The 18,237-nt window shown below is 36.7% G+C and overlaps 2 protein-coding genes across 4 annotated transcripts in view; one reads left to right on the top strand and one right to left on the bottom strand.

Moving 5' to 3' along the window:
• LOC136419171 (QRFP-like peptide receptor) overlaps window positions 1-18,237 on the bottom strand; it is a 37,881-nt gene that overhangs the window by 12,973 nt on the left and 6,671 nt on the right. For 2 of the 3 annotated variants that reach the window (XM_066405359.1, XM_066405357.1), the window contains exons 2-4: window positions 17,264-17,555; window positions 16,654-16,864; window positions 1,536-1,716 (exon numbers count right to left, since the gene is read on the bottom strand). In XM_066405359.1, coding sequence (XP_066261456.1) covers window positions 1,536-1,716; window positions 16,654-16,864; window positions 17,264-17,491 — 620 coding nt within the window. In that variant the 5' untranslated portion in view covers window positions 17,492-17,555. The remainder of the gene's footprint in view (window positions 1-1,535; window positions 1,717-16,653; window positions 16,865-17,263; window positions 17,556-18,237) is intronic. The other variant, XM_066405358.1, reaches the window with a different exon arrangement.
• Window positions 3,628-4,467, top strand: LOC136417621 (uncharacterized). The gene is made up of 3 exons (XM_066403397.1): window positions 3,628-3,770; window positions 3,844-4,018; window positions 4,070-4,467. Exons 1-3 carry the CDS (start codon window positions 3,666-3,668, stop codon window positions 4,465-4,467), a joined length of 678 nt encoding a protein of 225 aa, XP_066259494.1. The 5' UTR covers window positions 3,628-3,665.

Here is an 18,237-nt window from a genome sequence, read left to right on the forward strand (position 1 = left end):
ACAAGTACAGGGGAGTCATTAGTTTATAATAAATAAGAAACGTGAATTTCATATACGATTCAACACCGCATCCAAATAACTCGCATTTATTGCTAAAATGGTTGGTCTGTTTGCAGGATGTTTCGTCGACCATCCGAAAGAATCACTTCGCTACTTTATTATAACGGAAAAGCTCAATTGCAGATAACTAACTCAACATTCAACAAGAACTCGGCCCCTCTCAGATGGTCATCAGGTGAATCTTGCGTAAAGGTTTTTATCTAAAGGCTCATAAAGTTCAAATCGCTCAGGAACTGAAGTCAAATGACCATCGCCTGCGTCTAAATACTCGTATTAAAGGCTTTTTGTCACATTTTGCGACAAAATATTGTCTTCCCATGAAGCCCAGTTTTGGCTTAATGGGTTTGTAAATGAGTGGGATTTGAGCAGATGAAAATCCTCGGGTAGCTCACGAAGCGCCTCTTTATCCTGAGGTGACGAAAAAATAGACGTCCTGTATGGGAGCAGTCGAGACAAATTTGTTGCTCTTCGTTATTAACTGGGACAAAAAGCGCTAAAAGCGAGTTAACTGCTAATTTGAATTTGTGAAAAACTCTGGAGTTCCTGAGTATGCATTTCTCAGTACGTATCGAGGGCGCATGGTTATTCAGAGGGTTTTTGGTGACTCGGGCAAGGGGAGAGGAAGGGGCCCCGGTGGTTCTTGATTGTCCTCCATATTTAGAGAGTTGATCTAATTTATTGTTTAATGATCCTCTCCTTACCGAGTGGCCATCTGTATAGCAGCCTCTAGGCTGCCGCACTGCCATGGCCCATCATAAATGCTTGGGTGCGTTAAGGGTAATTAAGGTGATAAGTAATTAAGGTGTTAATATGACTATTCGATTATTTGCATCAAACAGATTTATCACTTACTTATTTTTAAACATTTAGAATTATTTATCACTCATTTTATCTCATCTTATCCCAGGATCAGTGTCATTTATTTTAACTACTCCCTCACATGTTCTTTCACAAGGCGTTATTTTTACGTGACACAGGCATAACTTTAGTGACACATAGAAGGAGCTGTCTAATTTATCTCCATTTATATTATATCAGGTCAGCCATTTTAACGTCACAACACTCTATTTCTTTACCACAATGTGACATTATTAGATTCTTTTGTTAAGACGTACATAGCTTCCAGTTCTCTAAGACAAACGTACAATATTCCTTTGTCTATCGCTACAGTAAATTCCGCCTCTAACTGTAATGTAGCTTTCAGGACAGATTTTTACCTACTATGCCTTTCCATTGTTATTCACATGGAAACAATCTGTTTGCTTAACAGACGGTTGAAAAACTGACCCTAAATCTGCTTGACGGTACCTAAAACTGGTTCTACCAATAGCGATTGATGTTAACTGTGTTTTGGATGATTTGTCAGTCAGTGAACGCATTAGCAAAAGCTTCAACTGCAAACTGCATCTATCTGTATAAGACAAAAAGCGTCTACCACGTACAGCCAAAAGCAGCATTATTTCTATAGTACGCACCTGGTAAAAACTGCGGCAATGAACCAGGCTAGAAGACATATGACTGAAGCCCTGGCTTTGGTGCAAATATATCCGGCCTTCAGGGGCTTGCATATGGCGTAGTACCTTTCGAAACTTATGGCTAATATGGTCAGGACTGAGGCATGGGCTACGGTCAGTTCTACAAAGGGAACTGCTTTACCTGAAACAAAAGGTTTTGATTGGAATATTATGCTATGGGTTTTGCATCTCAAGGTATTGGAGAGTCCCCTTCGATGATCAGCTAAGCGTTGACATTGTAGAAGAAACAGATATTGCTCTGTACTTTGTTAACCATTTTAGAGATGTTGTGGGGAAGCAACAACTAGCGACATCGTTTTTAAGAAAAATAGTGGTAATAATAGCAGCAAAATAATGAATGGCATCTAGGTTAAGTCCATTTACTACTGAGTGCAAAAGTCTATAGTTAAAGCTATTATAATTGTTTATAATGTAGAACAAATCAATTAATTAATGGGAGCAACTTTGCTGATTTTTCGCGTGTCTCCCATTGTCAGTTATCAATTACATTGGCCAATTTGCATACATTTATATAATGGTACGTACAATGTCAAACCGATTAATCTGGGCCTTTCATCTAGGTTTTTTCTATATTCATAATATGCATCGATCAGTAATGTTCTGCGTGATGCTAAGGAAATTGAGATTTTCTGTTAAAAATAGTGGTGCCTACTAATATGTTAAAAAAGTTTGACGCAGCCCCTTTCTTTTCTCAATAAAAAGGGCGTAAAAGCTTTGATGCCCAGGCAAACAAAAGGGCTAAGGATGCTTTCTCTTTGGAACAAGAAAGCGTCGGAGAGCTTCGACTCAAATCTATTGTTATAAGAATTTAATTGATTACAATAGTTAATTTTTGACAAATTGTACATTTTTTTAAAAAGTAACTTACTGAACGTGTGATAAATGAGTGTATAACTGAGGCTGAATTGACAAACTGATCGTTTCCCAAACGATTTTTAATTCCCCAATTGAAACGTCATCACTATGCTAAGTCGAATCTCAATTTAGAAGATTATGTGATGAAAAGAGAAATTGATTAATGGACGATTTCGAATAAATAGGATGTAAATCAGGAGATGAGGAAAATGGAAAGAAGGTTGTAAAGTTTAAAAATAGAACTTTTCGGTCTAACTCTGCGCTTTTTTTACGATAACGGCCTGCGAACTGATCCAATCAATCGGAATGTCAAATAAACTTTTATATGTTAATATACCTTCCAACAGTTTTGTATATATGAATCTATATCACGTTCCGCTGAAAAATTCGCTGTATATTATTAAAGTAATTAAAACTTGTTTACTCTCAGGCTAAATTGGAAAAATGTTTAGTGCTTTTTGGCATCTGTGGATCTCCCTTCAGCAGGGCTTACTCCGGACCTGAACTTGGAGTAGGAGCAACTTTTGTCTAGAGAGAGGGGGGAGTAGTAAAATAAGCAAGAACGAGGCTTTCTAGAGAATTTAACACTTCTCCGATTGCGTTTGGAGTGTTTTATTAGGGCTCTCAATTCCTTAAAAATCTTTAGTATTATCTTTACCAATTGGATTGCCCGGTTTTCCCCTAAGAAGGACCTTTCCAGCTGGCCCATTCCCTTCAAAGTGGTTTCATTGCATGGAGAATTTCACAGGATCTTTTGCAGGATTTTTTTGAAAACACTCATCTTTTACTCCTCTCAGACGTAGTCTCATTGAGAACTTTTTTAAGAAGTCTCCTTGATTTCCAGTAGTCCGACTCACTCTAAAATTGTTGCGGGGGGAGCTCCAGCAATTAAACTTTGCTAAACGTAACGATACCAAAACACAAGGTATTAAAAATTCAGTACTTGCTGTGTGCCGGTTATAAAAGAACCACCCGCAATACCTGTATGTAAACAATAAATCAGCACCCTTTGGCACCGAGTTGGCCGATCTATGGTTGGTTGGGCGACAGAAACAAAAATGTATTTACATTGTGCCAAATACTTTTCATTTCAGTTATAATATCTTCAAGGTTTTGGTCAAAATTTCCTATATAAGTGTACTCCTTGCTCAAGCCATAAGACCCTTTCAGGTTCTTCGGTAGTGGACCTGAATTTGTCTCTGGGGATACTCCAATATGAAGCGAACTCGCAACGAACCCCGATTGTTGCCCAATGTGATAGAGGCCATTGCAAATATGAAAGAGCGCGCTGGATCCACGCAAAAGCAGATTACTGGACATGTAAGTTTCAACTCAAAGGGTTCAACAAATATAACGATCGTTGAAACGACCGTCTTATATCATAACTCAACAGATATCCCAATGGCTGGCAAATACAGATACCTCCAGCAATGTGGCTATGAAAGTGCGTAAAGCTTTGGAGTACGGTTTGCAGTCGGGGCTGATCAAACAGACGCGTGGCAAATATTCTTTGGGTCTTAACAAGCGTGACTATGCGACTTGCAGGGGGTTAACCGATCCCTGTTCCGGTGAAATTAATTTATTTCTAATCGAATGCATCTACTGAAAGTTTGTTTCAGACTGCACTCCTTGTAGAGGACGAGGAAGACGCGGAAAAAGAAGTGGAAGAAGAAGAAGGAGCCGCAGTAGAAGGCGTAGAAGCAAAAGGAGGTCTCGTTACCCTACTCGAAGGCACATGTCTACTGAAGATGATGTAATTGAGAATATTGAATCTAACATGAGCATGATGGACACTGTGGAACCCATGGATAAGAGTAGGAGAAGGAGGAGTAAGAAGCGCAGAAACAAGAGAAGGAGAAAGCGTTATAGTAAAATAAGGCGGCGTTCTACTCTGGATGGCGTTAACAGCGACACATCTGATGTCGATCACAAGGAATTGAAAGAAGAGGAAAGGCGCTTAGAAGAGGAGAAGCCTGGTAACGAACTCACCCATCAACCTGTAACATCAATCTCATGAAACGTTCTTCTACAGGATATCAATCCGAAGAAGGTGGCATCAACAGCGAAACAAATCATCAATAAACAGAAAAATAGGCCTTCGAAGTGCATGTCCAGAAAAAACGCAACCAATTTAAGGCACCTGTTTTTTTTTCCAAATTGTATCAAATTATGTGAAGTACCATTGTGAATACATCATTTTCTTTCATTATAATCCTGTATAGAATATAATTTTTGTATTTTCTAATTTCCCTGGAGCTTCATACGAAATCAGCGGTGGTGTAGAGCCTTTTAATTAACAAAGAAGACAAAGAATGAGTAGGCCATTGAAAGTTGTATTAAATTAATGCATGTTTGTTGGTGTATGGTGATGTGAATGAAGCTAAATAGACGTAGGAAAGCTTTCCTCTTACTAAGAGACATTTTATTGCGTTCCATTGTAATGGAGAGCATTCTTCTGACTTGAGTACCGCTGTTGGTACAATCCTATTCATAATAAGTGATTCCAATATCATAGCCAATCGTTCTAAAACTGAATAAATGATTTCTCACATTTAAGTGATATTTCTGAAATTAAAGTGATATTTTCTGAATTACATCTGAAAATGGTGGAATGCTTAGCGCGACCAAAAGATTATTCGCGGTCTGGATCTTTATGTATCAGATCCAGACCACAGCTGAGATGACACACCACAATTTTGAATTTTTTTAGTTGATACGAGTACATATTCAAAGCCTTTTATGTATAGGGCATATGACAATAGTAAGGAACTTGGATTTTGTGGCTTGCAGTAACTAGAATTTCTGGATGTGTATCTGCACAAGCTACACCCTCAATTAAGGTTTTTCATTAATTAAGGTTCTCCTCGTTAAAAAGGACATAGCCGGGGTCTATTCGGACAAATACTTAGTTCCAGTCGTCGGCAAAACGAGCCATTCATAACAAACCTGATGGTAAATTGACAAAAGAACGAGAAGGGGCAATATAGAAAAGTGGTTTCTGAAAGTGTCCTGCTGTGAAAAGACCCTGAAATTAGGAAAAGACTCGTATAACAGCTAACAAGAACTTCGTCCTTGATTGGAACGAACGATTTTGATAAATCAAAATTATTGTTAGGCCTTTTTATACCAGTTTCGACACTCCAGTGTCCTTGGTGATAAACGACGTTTAAATTTCTTAGGAAAAAGTTATTTTCTAATAACATGGAATCGCGAAGAGCTATTTATCAGACTTAAAATTTGAATTTTCATCATGTCACCAGTTTTACTATTAAATTGCCCGAGACCATATACGCAGCTAATACTAGCTGATACGTAAATGGCAAAGAAAGTTTTTTTATGATAGTTGATAGAATTCCACCGGTTACTTAGCAAAATTAGTGGAATAGCGTCTTAAGAGAATCTTTTCAATTGGCGAGTTAATTTTAAACGGGACGAAACGTTTAGTCAATTACGCAAGCCTCATTTAACTTAACTAAGCTTATCAAAGTCGAAGATTGGTAGGCACTTTAATAAACCATTAAAGTGACCGCTTTCCGTGGTTTCAAAAGGAGGGAAGTGTTTATTTATAGTTATTAACACCGAGGCAAATTAAAAGGCACCTATTAAATCAAAGTCTCTTTTAACGCTTGTCGCGGAAGAGCTGAGAGCAAACAATCTAAATTATTGGCACACGACCAACATAATCAACCTCAGGCACTGTACGAATATTTTCTGACATTTTGCTATTAGCGTTATAAAAAACGAGGGTAAAGGTGATTAAATTTCCTCGAATATCGGATAAATTTATAATTTAGATGTATGTGTCAGTTGGCTTGTTTTAGCGTTTCGTGTTAACAAACCGACAAGGAGATGTCTAATGTCCGCACAGACGATGTTTTGGCTCTAAATATTGAGTGCTGTCTAACGTATGAGGTTCACCTAATTGGGGACGTTAGAGTCTTGTGTAATCAAGCTCTTTGTGTAAATTGAGGAAACAAGCACGTGGCTACTCGAAGAAAGCGTGTACTGAACATTTATAATCGCACAAGGAACGTGTATAATGCTAGTAATAACAATTTCACTTGTCAATGTTTATTAATAAAAGTAAAGAGTTTTTCTTCACTTTCGCCTTCTGAAAGTTACTCTATATGCCACAATTGCCCAGACGTGAACTTCGCCTCTAGGGGAACGAACCAATTCACTGGACATCGACAAGCAAATGGGAGTCGGATAACACGAAAAATACCCAGACGTAGAATACTTTTTGCTGCTGTAATTGAGCTCTGTAGAGGATGCAGATTAGGGGGCTTATGATTGGAGCGCTGTAGAATTTTTTTTATTTTAACAGCTAAATGAAGAGTTAAGAGAACAGAAACCCATACAAGAGTTAGGACTTAGACGGCCAAAGTTATGTGCCTTCAAAAATGTTCAAGTAAAAGATGGTGACTCTTATATGTATCTACTTTTTGATTGGCTTCCCATAAATCCTCATAAGCTGTATTCTTATGGTTAATTCATATCCCCTGTAGACAAATTATCAGTTTTTGGCAGTCCTCGATGAAGACACAAAATTAATGCCAACAGTGGCCTTTCTTCTGTACTGGATTGGACTTCAAGCTAGTTTTACTGCAAGACGAACACCAGGGCTTTTTGCTTATCCCGGTTAGAAAGAAAATAACCTATCAAGCTCTCATTCAGTTAGACCAAAATGTTATACAATGGCATTGGTGGCATGGTGAGTGGAAGGAGCTCAAAACCTTTTTTCTGCTGGTAGTCATTCTTATTGGTCCTGACCTAAGTACAATTAACCAATAGATTCTACGGTGTTATGTTAGGCTTAAGCTGCAGCCAGTCCTTGTGAAGCACTTTTTCCCTCTTTAACGAACTCACGGTTCTAAGAGCAAATATTTAATGATAGATAACAAAGAGCTAATAAGGGAAAATAACGATGAACCGTTGACTGATGAGACAATTAATTACTAAATCTGTCTAATTTCTCTTACCCGACTCATTAATTTTTCGGATCTGTCTTTTTCTCTCATATTTAATAGCTCGCACTTACAATAAAATTTTTACGCAATGTGATTTACATCTGAAGCTGTTGCAATTTTCACTTCACAATCAGACGCCATTGCAAGCAGGGCAATTACTGATTGTTTGAGGAAGATAAAGCGAATTGCTTAATGCCATATATGCTGTTAACATTCTTGATAATGAACCGTCTCGTGTTCTCAAGAAAGGTAATTTATTCCAATAAGAACCACTACAGGTTCGTAATACCGATAAATAATATAGTGTAGTTGTAAAATGCACGCCCAAGAACAAATATTAAACCTTAGAGAATTTTGAACCCGTGACCAACCGGTCAATATTGGATAGTTTTATCACTGTTTTGGTCCCGGAAAGTCCAAATTTTCTCGCTCAACACCTTAAGGATTATTGAGTATTTCGTATCTAAAAATTACACATTGCTCTTATACACTTTCATATACCTACCTCTATCAGTTTTCGAGATAGACGTAGCTTCATAAAGTTATGATAATTTTTTTAATCATCTCCCCTAGTTTGACAGGCCAAAACTCCACTTCTTCAAATGAAACATCATGCATTTATGCAAATTATTTAATCTGTTTCTCATTAAGGTTAATTTATGTGTGTAAATCCACATTCCTTCTCTCTTATGGCGTATTCGGTCACCCGAACCAGTGCGCTCCCAGCATGGCAATATAACCATTGACTTTTTTTGACTGTCCTTGCGTGTATAATTTAATCCCTGCGAGAATATATTGATTTCTGATTTATTAAACTTAGAGGCGTCTAAGAAATTTCGATGAAGAAGCATAGGAACGAATTTCAAAATAAATATTTTAACTTTGCTTTATCAAATGAGAAGTGGGATTGATGGCAAATACTAAGTACTTCGAGGGACATCTAAGCAAATATTTGCCCTAAGAAGTGCTGCTGCCTGCAGAAATTTTGATGGCGAACAAATTTAAAAGGATGGCTAAAGCCCTTATGAAAATCTTTGAAACCGAGACGTAAAATGGCAATTTCAGATTGTTTTTAAAGATTTAAATATGTAATAAAGTAGCGTAATTCTAGGTGGAATGATGTGCTTTGCTAATATGAGCTATGGAAAAACATCCAGTTAAGAAATTTGTTCTCCTGCGTTGAACGCATATATGCTCGAAGCCGTCAAAATCAATTAATTAAAGAAAAAAATACAGTTTCTGCCAAAATAATAACTTGAGATAATGTTCAGTGACACATTCTGGCTATAAACGATATAACTTGCAACAAAACCTGCAACACAGATGTCCCAAAGTGGTTTATAAGATATTAGAAAATCCCCCGTTTATTAATAATTTCTCTGTTGGCTATCAGCACGAACTTATTGGATGTTTGAGGCGGTTATAGGCGGAAAGTCTTTATTGACTTTTTTCCCATAGATTAATGAAGTAAGAACTATTGGGAAAAGGCTATGTTTCAAACCAGCCACCAAACCAGACACTAAAAAAAGTGAAAAATCTGTGTTAAAACTTGTAGATACTTTCATGCATAAGAGTTGAAAAGGCACTTTTACATCTTTTAAGTCAGTGTACTGTCCACCTTCACTATCACCACATATCATTCATCTGTTGTAATGGGCTTATCAAGTTTTTAACTGTCAAGTTACTAGGAAAGGCCGCGCAATTTAGTCTCAAGAAGTAAATGGAGCGTAATGAGAGCGAGTCGTTTTATTAAATACATACAACAATTTAATAAAAACAAATAATACTAAATGAAGACAGATTGATTTATCGATGGCGGGCGCCGCAAAACATACCTGGTACTATGCAAATGCCCAATCCTCGACTTGTTTATATCCGTATTAAATCGGGCATCCATAACTAAAGTCAGAAACCTCGAATGACATATAAATTGTGGAGGCTCCCATTAATATGATACATGACCGGGCTTATGCAAATAGGCTCAGTAAGAAATAATTTACATTTGTTATGCCGTGTGACACTACAATCTGATTTATGGAAAGTATGCTATAAATAATTCAATTGGCTCGATGCTTTTTTGGATTAAAAAGCTGGACACAATGCTCCATTAGTTGATTATTGTGGATAAATGAATGGACAGAGAAGATGGCGGGCAGGTTTTTTTTTGCGAAAATGGTGTTCTTCAATGAATGGAGCAATCGCAGTGACCTTTTCGTATTTGGAATAGCTACCTACCTACCTGTAATGTTGTAATGGCGGCACATTTTTAAAATATCTCCCAATTTAAATACCGCCCACTGAACTCTCTTCATTTCTGAGAGAATTGGCATAAAATGCAGATCGGTTCCTACGTCTAAATTAAATAAACATATAAGACTTATGGTCGTAGCCTCGTTTTTTGGCAACTTTAATCTTTCGACATAAATTACCGAAGATTATTGTATACAGGGTGATTGCATGGTCCTTTCGTAAGAAAATCTTGGAGAATCATATTCAATTTTCTAGAAATAGTTTCCCCAGTGGAACGTTGTCCGTTGTATTTGAACCACCTTGTAAAATTCAATACTTTTGGAATTGGGTTTTAGAAAATCGGTGAAATTGAGATTTTTGGTATTGCATTGTAATAATTACAGTGGGCTGTTTCATCAGCTTCTTAACAGAATTAGTGATTTTTACCTATTTAAAGTACATGTCCTGCGAGCAAAAGGTGGTTAATAAGTATGTGACCACAGAGAGTCAGTATCTGATAAGCCTTGAAGCTTTCGGTGGTCAATGGAATTCTACTCATATCCCGCACACTCATGTCTAATCAATTTTTCATAACTTTTGCAACTATGACACCCACCAATTATTTAGTGATAAAGTGGCTGTCGTAGTCACAAAGATTATGTATTAGTTATCGTGCAAATTTGATATCTATTCTGACCACTTTATCTTTTCGAATATTTTTTTCTTCATCACACTTCACCTAAGATTCCTTAAAAAACTTGGGAAAAAATGAAATATACGTTTCAAATTAACCTCAATGGACAACATGGAAGCAGCTTCTGAAACAAACCAAATCGTCAATATCATCGTTGAAGAAGTGACTTAGAGAGATTACTGCTATGATGTATACTCTCATTTTCGCATTCGCGAAGAAATACTCAAATATTGGATGTAGCACAAGGATCTCAAGCATGTTTGCTGAAGAGGTTGGAGAATAGAATGGGTATACAGAAAAATCAGACTCTAATAGTTTAGCACTATACATATCCCGTTGAATGAAAAAAATTAAAATTAAAAAATTAGAAATTTTGAGTATTCGGTACATGTTGTACTGGTACGAAACTTCGAATTTTTATTTTACCAACTAGTTCGCAAAAAGTTGTCTTATTTTACCGTTACCAAGATTTTTTATCACTCTGCATAAACTTGTCAACTAAATCCCCAATGAGACGAAACCAAAAAAATGTATATTGAAAAATACTTTCGAAGGTTTCCCAAGAAGGATTAACACAAGTTTATGTCCCGTTCTTCCCACTGTTTATCTTCTTTTAGTCACGATTCATGAACAAAACAGAAGACAATTACATCGCTACCGGAGAGATTTAAAACAAACATCTGTATGTCCATATTAAGGCCGGTGCACACTTCGAGAGACGGCGCATAGAATTTCTTTTTTGACTCGATCGGAATCTCAATGAGAAATTTTAGTCTTGAAGAGACCGAAAAAGCTTAATATAAAAGGTAAGCCGTTAAAATATTTGCGGTTTTTGGACAATACAGATCCATTGTTTAAGAAACAAATTGATGATGCCTTTATAAAGAAATTCAATTTTATGGGTGTTATTCTGTACCATTGTGTCATTGCTGGACTCATTTCGAATCGCAGTACGTGTCAGAGCAGAGGTGTGATTAACTGTTAAAACAGGTCGCATGAGAATTTGCAGAGAAGTGTTAACGAAGACAATCGTGAAATGATAGTCGACCATCTGAATCAGTGGTGGATTAACACTTTTTACGCCCCTGGGCAGCTTCTGTGTTCTCTAAACGATTCCTCCCCCTCTTGGATTCTCCACTTATTTTTTTTAATCAAAAAATGCAGTATGTGTTTTCTTTTCATTTTGCCCTTTCGCCCACAAATATTCCATGTATATTACATATTAATCGTAGAAGTATTTAAATTCTAGTTGACAAAACGTTAATAACTGTTTTTTTTTCAAGATTAAATCAGCTAATTTCGAGCTCTAAAAGTGTAGACAGCATGTAATGATGATATTCGACCATTTTGGATTTCCCCCCTACTATCAAGATATATTGTATTTTCTATTTTATTTGGAAAGAATGTACACGGACATAATAATTTATGAGCTTCCTACTTATTTGGATTCCAGGCCGTTATTGTGTTTTGAGGGCGAAATATAATAAATCGCATCATTTGGAAGCAATTCTATATTATATTTCTCCCTAAATCCTAAGAAGCTTTGTAATAAAAAAGAATCGAAAAGGAATAAAACATAATAATCGGAGGAAATGGCGTAATTAGCCGCCACCTTATACAGTTTTGCGGTTTTACGTCAAGCGTCCCATGATGCCCATAAAAATTACCCAAAATGTTGGATGACTTATTATTGATACTTGAGCCTAATCAATAATCGCGTCTCAAAACCATAAATCGGCCATAAACCGCCAGTTTATCACCCGGAGCCTGCGGGAGTTAGAGAGTTACATAAAACCATCAAGGTCATCTCAAGCCATTATTCTGTAACCTTAACACGAGCCTGTTACAGGAGCTTTTAATCGAAGCATAGGGAGGAAATCCTAAAGACAAGGTCGGCATTGTTATTTGTTGGGGTAGTCGTTATTGGGATTGAAGTACGTGCGTAGTGTGCCGCTGACAATTCAAACTTTGATCGTCTTTGATACTGATCACAACTCATTTACACTCGAATCCTTAACTGACTCAAGCTCGCATCATTTGCTGGCAGTTTTTCTGAGCGTTTGAAGTAAAAGTTTACTGCCTGTCCGGGTATAATTTGTACACTTTGTTTCAATGGCTTTTCGATACATTCATGGCCTCAATAGGAACATACATATGTTGTATGAGAAGATGAAAATTTTTGACAAAATCGACTAAATTGACTGAGCCACGGGATATCATGTTTAAAACAGTCTTCTATATGAAGAATTGTATAATTCATCATTTTCAAAAAATTCAGTTGGAGATTACTTCCTTCAAGTACGGACCTTGTGAAAGTAAAATGGATGGGCACTTCATGTGGCTTTTAAAATTGAATCAATGATAAATTCAAATAAAACATTAATTTGGCTTGTGAGATTACTTATTTGATTTTCTGCATAGAGTATGATGGAGAATAAGCAGTTGCTTATTACTAAACTTCATACCGGGTGATCAAAAAGCTTCCTACTGGTCATTGAAAATTTAACCAGATCCCGCTTTGTTGCCTCCAAAAATTCCTTAAGGCAAGATTCTGCTAAATCATTATAATTATAAAAGAAGTAATTTGGAAAAATCTAGAAAGTGCAAACTTGACTTCCTGTATTTCGAAAACTATCAACTTTTAGATTAAGGCCAGATGGGTAAAATCATATCGTATATTGCATCTGTATGTGTCTCTGCGTGTGAGTATTTCAGAGACACCCTGTGTATTTTTAAATTAACTAACTTTTATATTTTTCAGACGATTTTCAATTCTTCAACGGGGACATTCAGAAAGGCTCCTAGATTGCTGCTAACTACATTTTAAAACCGCACTTCCAATCAGATAGTACATACGCTTCTGAATAAATAACTGCTTAAGGTTTGTTGAGAAAGCTTCCAAGAACAGTGCAAAAGTGGTGAACAACTTAACACACAAGGCACTGGAATTTTACATGGCCCAATTTGCTATGCAAATTGCTGCATGTTCCGCTTGCTTTGCATGAAAATAAATAGTGAATGAACTTTACTTATGAAGTACGACAATCGTTGACTCAAACCCTGAAACGATCATGACTGATTAAACTGGAACAAATCTATTACTAAAATAAATACAATTGAGCTAATAGAGTAATCGGCATCAGTCATCTATTGATAGATTATGCTTGACATGCTAACTACCTTCTGTGTTTATTTGACTCATTAGTTTTGTTTCAAGAACTCACTTATCGAAATTACCATCTTTGCACATGAAACTAATGCAAGATGAAGAACTTGTGCCCATTTCAGGAATTAATTAATTAATATGCATACAGATAGGGTTTTCTATGAGTAGGTAGGAAAACCGATTATGGAAATTCCGAGCCAGTAATTAGCAATTACTTCGCCTCTTTATAAACTGGCTTGTTAGGATTATGAGTAATAACATCATTATCTGTATCATAACAGCGCTGCTAGTTTAAATGCAAAAAACTTGTTCGGAAACTTTATGCAAATAAAGTCGAGTACTGGTGACGAAATTTCTATTATCGCGGTGCAAGATTAAATACGCCGACGTACATTTGCATTGTGTTAATTACTGGTAATGTTTTGATTGTTATGAAAGTGGGGCACCCTAAAATAATTTCGAATTCTTACATGGGGCTACGAAGCAGTTCCCACTAAAATTGTTCCCTAATCGTGGTAATTAATTGAGCTTAATCAAACTAGTAGCAGTCTTTGTTTCCATTTGGAGATCTGGACTCAAGGAAATCACGGCCTAACAATGCCATATAGTTCACTGTACTGTTAGGTACTACGTAGAGTTTGACAGACATTTTGGTTTATAATAACGGTTTTGCACAATTATTGCACTTCAAGTCTCGAGCCGTTGATACGATAAAAAGGGTCACTGTCAACTTCCCTTAGGACAGAGCCATAAGGGCAAAGATTCAATTTAATCAGGGAAATTGGATTACTAGTATCTAAAAATGCATCAAGAATTACTGACAAATTTTCCACCTACCGTCCTAAAACTGTATTCCGAAGGAAAGCAAAATGGCTAGCTTAAGGTCGTCATTTTCAATCAAAAAATTATTCGAATTATAATAGAAGACTCTATTGATACTGGACCAGTTGCCGCCTCTCTTGCTTGGGTCGTTTCTCAACTGATATGCGACGGAAGCATCACTACATGTGTTAATAATGTCCAGATAACACGAAACAATTCTGTTGGTCAGTTACTACTCCTCCGACTTCATCAACTCCTTCATAATCTCTCAAATCATAATATAAACGATCTTGATAATAAGAAAGGTACTTAACTATTTTGATAAAAGTCCTAGAATAACCTGCGAAAGAAGTCTCAGCTCAATATACATCGACATCTCTTAATAAACTAAAATGACACAGACTCTTGTGGACACTGTATACGTTCACATATCTTCTTTCAAAGTTCAGTTTTACTGGAATCTAACATAAAAGATTTTTCTAGAACTTCTTGAAAGTAATAACTTTGGGCGGCTGCTGCAAAGCAGCAGTTGTTCAAATTAGTTGTAAGAAAATTTTGCCACTTCTTTTTCCTTTCTCACCGTTAAAACCGTTAATTGATTTTGACAAATTGGGAATAAGATTTAGCTTTTGAGCATTTACTGCTTGCTTTTTAGACTTAAGTAACTTGATTGAGTTTAATCATTTCTAACATCTGAGTGTTTTGCTGTACTAAACCGGGTAAGAACTTTATACGATCTGACTTCCCTTGATTGTCCAATGGTGTATTTAGGACTGTTACTCGATTCTCTATCACTTTCACAAAACATAAATTGTGAGATAGAAAAATTCATTTTGTTGTTTGATTTTTCATCTCACCTCTTACATGTTTCCTTGGTCAACTATATTACCTGACATCTAAAGCTCGAGCTCGAGAATTTCAAATTCCGAACCTAATATAATGATTAATGATCATGAGTTTTTCTAATTTATAACAATAATCGAGGCTTAGAAATCGGATACCTGTGACAAACACATTCAATAGTGGCAAAAAATGGCGCCCCAACTAAACGTTTAGAACTGACTGTGGCCCAAGAACTGATGGTACTTTCTTCAACTCTCTAACAATTGAACCAGCTGTGATCTACTACTGGAAAAAACAATTAAAATTTTAACTCAATCAAATTCAACAGCTGAAAGCACTGTTGGATTAAATTTGGACCCTCACAAGCTGTTAACATTCCAACGCAATAGAAATCCGCATTGGCTTAAGTAAGAATATAAAACAAACCTTTAATATCTCTTCCCTGTTTTATTCCATTTAAACCTCAGGAATTTTACAAATAGTCCCATAAAGCAGAGAAGAAACTTGGAAATAAATTCCGAACCTAAGTTATGGTTCAATTTGGAGCAGTTTTCTTGGTAATTTTATTACGAACAAATTTAACTTGACGTTTTACACCCCCTTGTTCGGTCATGTAAATTACGGCCTTAATAAAATCCTGGCGATATAAGAGTATATCAACCACACATGTCGCAAAATGCACACACACCACCCTCATGTGTGAATGAACTATTTATGTCTTATAGAAGAGAGTCGATATGTCCCTGATGAAAACAATTTGGTTCGATTAAATAACCAGAATCTTAGGTGTCTATCCATTTTGCCTTAAATAATGGGCCTGCAGAGGACCCCTCCTTGCCGCCATAACAATAAAACACACTTTTATACAGTATTTACAACATTGTCAGACCTGAAATAGGGCAGCAGATAATCTTGTTATAGAGCATTAATAAACATTATATTTAACGATAATAGGTAAAAGGGTGCATATATTACTTTTGCTGAAAAAACACGACTTTTCGATAAGCCTTGTGTAAATATGTCGAGTAATTATTTCCAGCGATTGGGGTTTCGATAGGATTTAATGCCACGTTAAGGGGGCAAAGTATTATGGTTATCACTCCAATCATTCTTGATTTTTGCCTTCATACATAACAAATTTCATTTCTGCAGGAAACAGTTCGTACGTGAGTTGCATAAAATTAGCCAAATTTTCAGTTTTGTAGGGACTCTCAGAGTCTACCAAGTACTTTGAAGACTATTGCGCATCAGAAGATGTGCTAAATACTTCTAGATTTGTTACAAAATATTTATTCTCCCGACACTGACAAATAAAGCTAAATTTAATTTTTTTAACGTATTCAGATTTCTGGGATGACCAATTTTGATAATCACTAACCACGCATCTAATTACTTATTCACCTCTAACATCAGCCAGTGCCTCAGAGCTTTGAGGCACGAGCCAAAAATCAACAAAAAAATATAATAAAAGTATCTTACACATTTCCCTTCCAAGTACCCAGGTCTCAGGTCTAGAGTTGACTTCGACAAGCACGGTTGGTGTACACACCAAAAGCACCATCAAGTCCGCTATGCTAAGATTCACTAAAAAAATATTCGTGCTGTTGCGCATGTCTTTCGTTTTGAAGATCACTATTGGCACCATCACGTTCCCTATTACTCCCAGGCACATAATTAGTATGCAAAACACCTGCAACAATGTAGATTGTGAGTTAAATCTGGGGTTCTGTGAAGTCTAGTACCCGTTCCTGGAGCTTAACCATGGGCATCTCGGTAATTTTAACAGACACGAAGTACATCTTCGATTTTCACGTTTTTGGATTAAGCTTTTTTTCCGATTTCGATGAAGCATCACATGTTAAAGTTCAGCTTTTTGAAACGGCATATTCTCGAACTCTAAATGGCGTAAGTTAGTCCAAATTTTACCGACCTCGTATTTTTTACCGTTACCGAGATCCTCACGGTTGAGCTCCACATACGGAGACTGTATAGATGAGAAAATCAGGTGACTGGTTCACTACTCAATATCAAGATTAATCATTGTGACAAATTCACAGGAAATCCTAATTCGTCAGAAGATTTTCCTTACCATAGAAGTGGTCCGTATGTAGCTCGGAAATACTGGGCTACCATACTCCACACTTCCATTTAGGCTGCCATTGGCGGCAAATGTGGCAGAACTTCCGGTGGAGGTACCATCGGGAGTTGTACCGGAATACAAGTAGTTGTAGTTGGCAGTGGTTGTGTTCACTTCCGCTGCGAAGGCGCTGACATTGAACCCTTGGTGCGGGGCCAGCGCCGACATATGCGAGATCATGTCATCGTTCAGTGTGGTGGGGGTAAGTGTCTTCAAGCCAGGGGGTTAAGTGCGGAGGTCCTCCCTAAAAAAGACATAAATCTTGAGATACTGGATTATTAGCAATTGTTGACAATGATATACCTGAAATGATTTGGGAGTATTGTGATAAATACTTTTTTGGTTGGCAAAGGAAAAGATAGGAAAAGTACAGTTCGCTACCTGTCCAGAGGCCAAATTCAATTAATACATAGCCAGGGCACTGAAGAAACATTAAATTTACATCATTTTTACGTGAATAATACCAACGTTGTTTTGAAAGCCTTTTTCCAGTTAACTGGTAGTTGATTAAACTTTAATAAAAGATATCTAAGTTGAGTCTATATCATGGCTTCATTATATCACAACTTTACAACAACAGTTCCACTTTAGTGCTCCATTTAACTAAAATTTCTTTTGAAGTACAAGACATTAAGACACCACATTACCTCAAGTATACACTTCTCGCTAATGGTTGGCCATTAAGTGTTGAAAATTCGTCCTTCAGGATTGCAGGAAACTTCGTTTAACTAATAAAATGTGATGTTCAGTAAGAGAATTAGATAAGATTTTCTGTACTTGGAGACTACCTAATTATTATTAGAGGGGTTTCGTTTAACTATGGACGGTGTATAGTCAGACAGCGAATGCAATTTTTGTGTTTCATGGCCATGGCGTTAATTCAGTGAAATTTAAAGGGCTCATTTCGTTTTCTTTCAAGGTAAAAT

This window comes from Euwallacea similis, chromosome 2 (genome assembly GCF_039881205.1).
Source record: "Euwallacea similis isolate ESF13 chromosome 2, ESF131.1, whole genome shotgun sequence".
In the NCBI taxonomy this organism is placed as follows: domain Eukaryota; kingdom Metazoa; phylum Arthropoda; class Insecta; order Coleoptera; family Curculionidae; genus Euwallacea; species Euwallacea similis.

Coding starts and splice junctions, on each gene's coding strand:
- LOC136417621 (XM_066403397.1), top strand. CDS start 3,666: ATGAAGCGAACTCGCAACGAACCCCGATTGTTGCCCAATGTGATAGAG. Junction 3,771..3,843: donor AAAAGCAGATTACTGGACAT/GTAAGTTTCAAC, acceptor ATAACTCAACAG/ATATCCCAATGGCTGGCAAA. Junction 4,019..4,069: donor GTTAACCGATCCCTGTTCCG/GTGAAATTAATT, acceptor AGTTTGTTTCAG/ACTGCACTCCTTGTAGAGGA.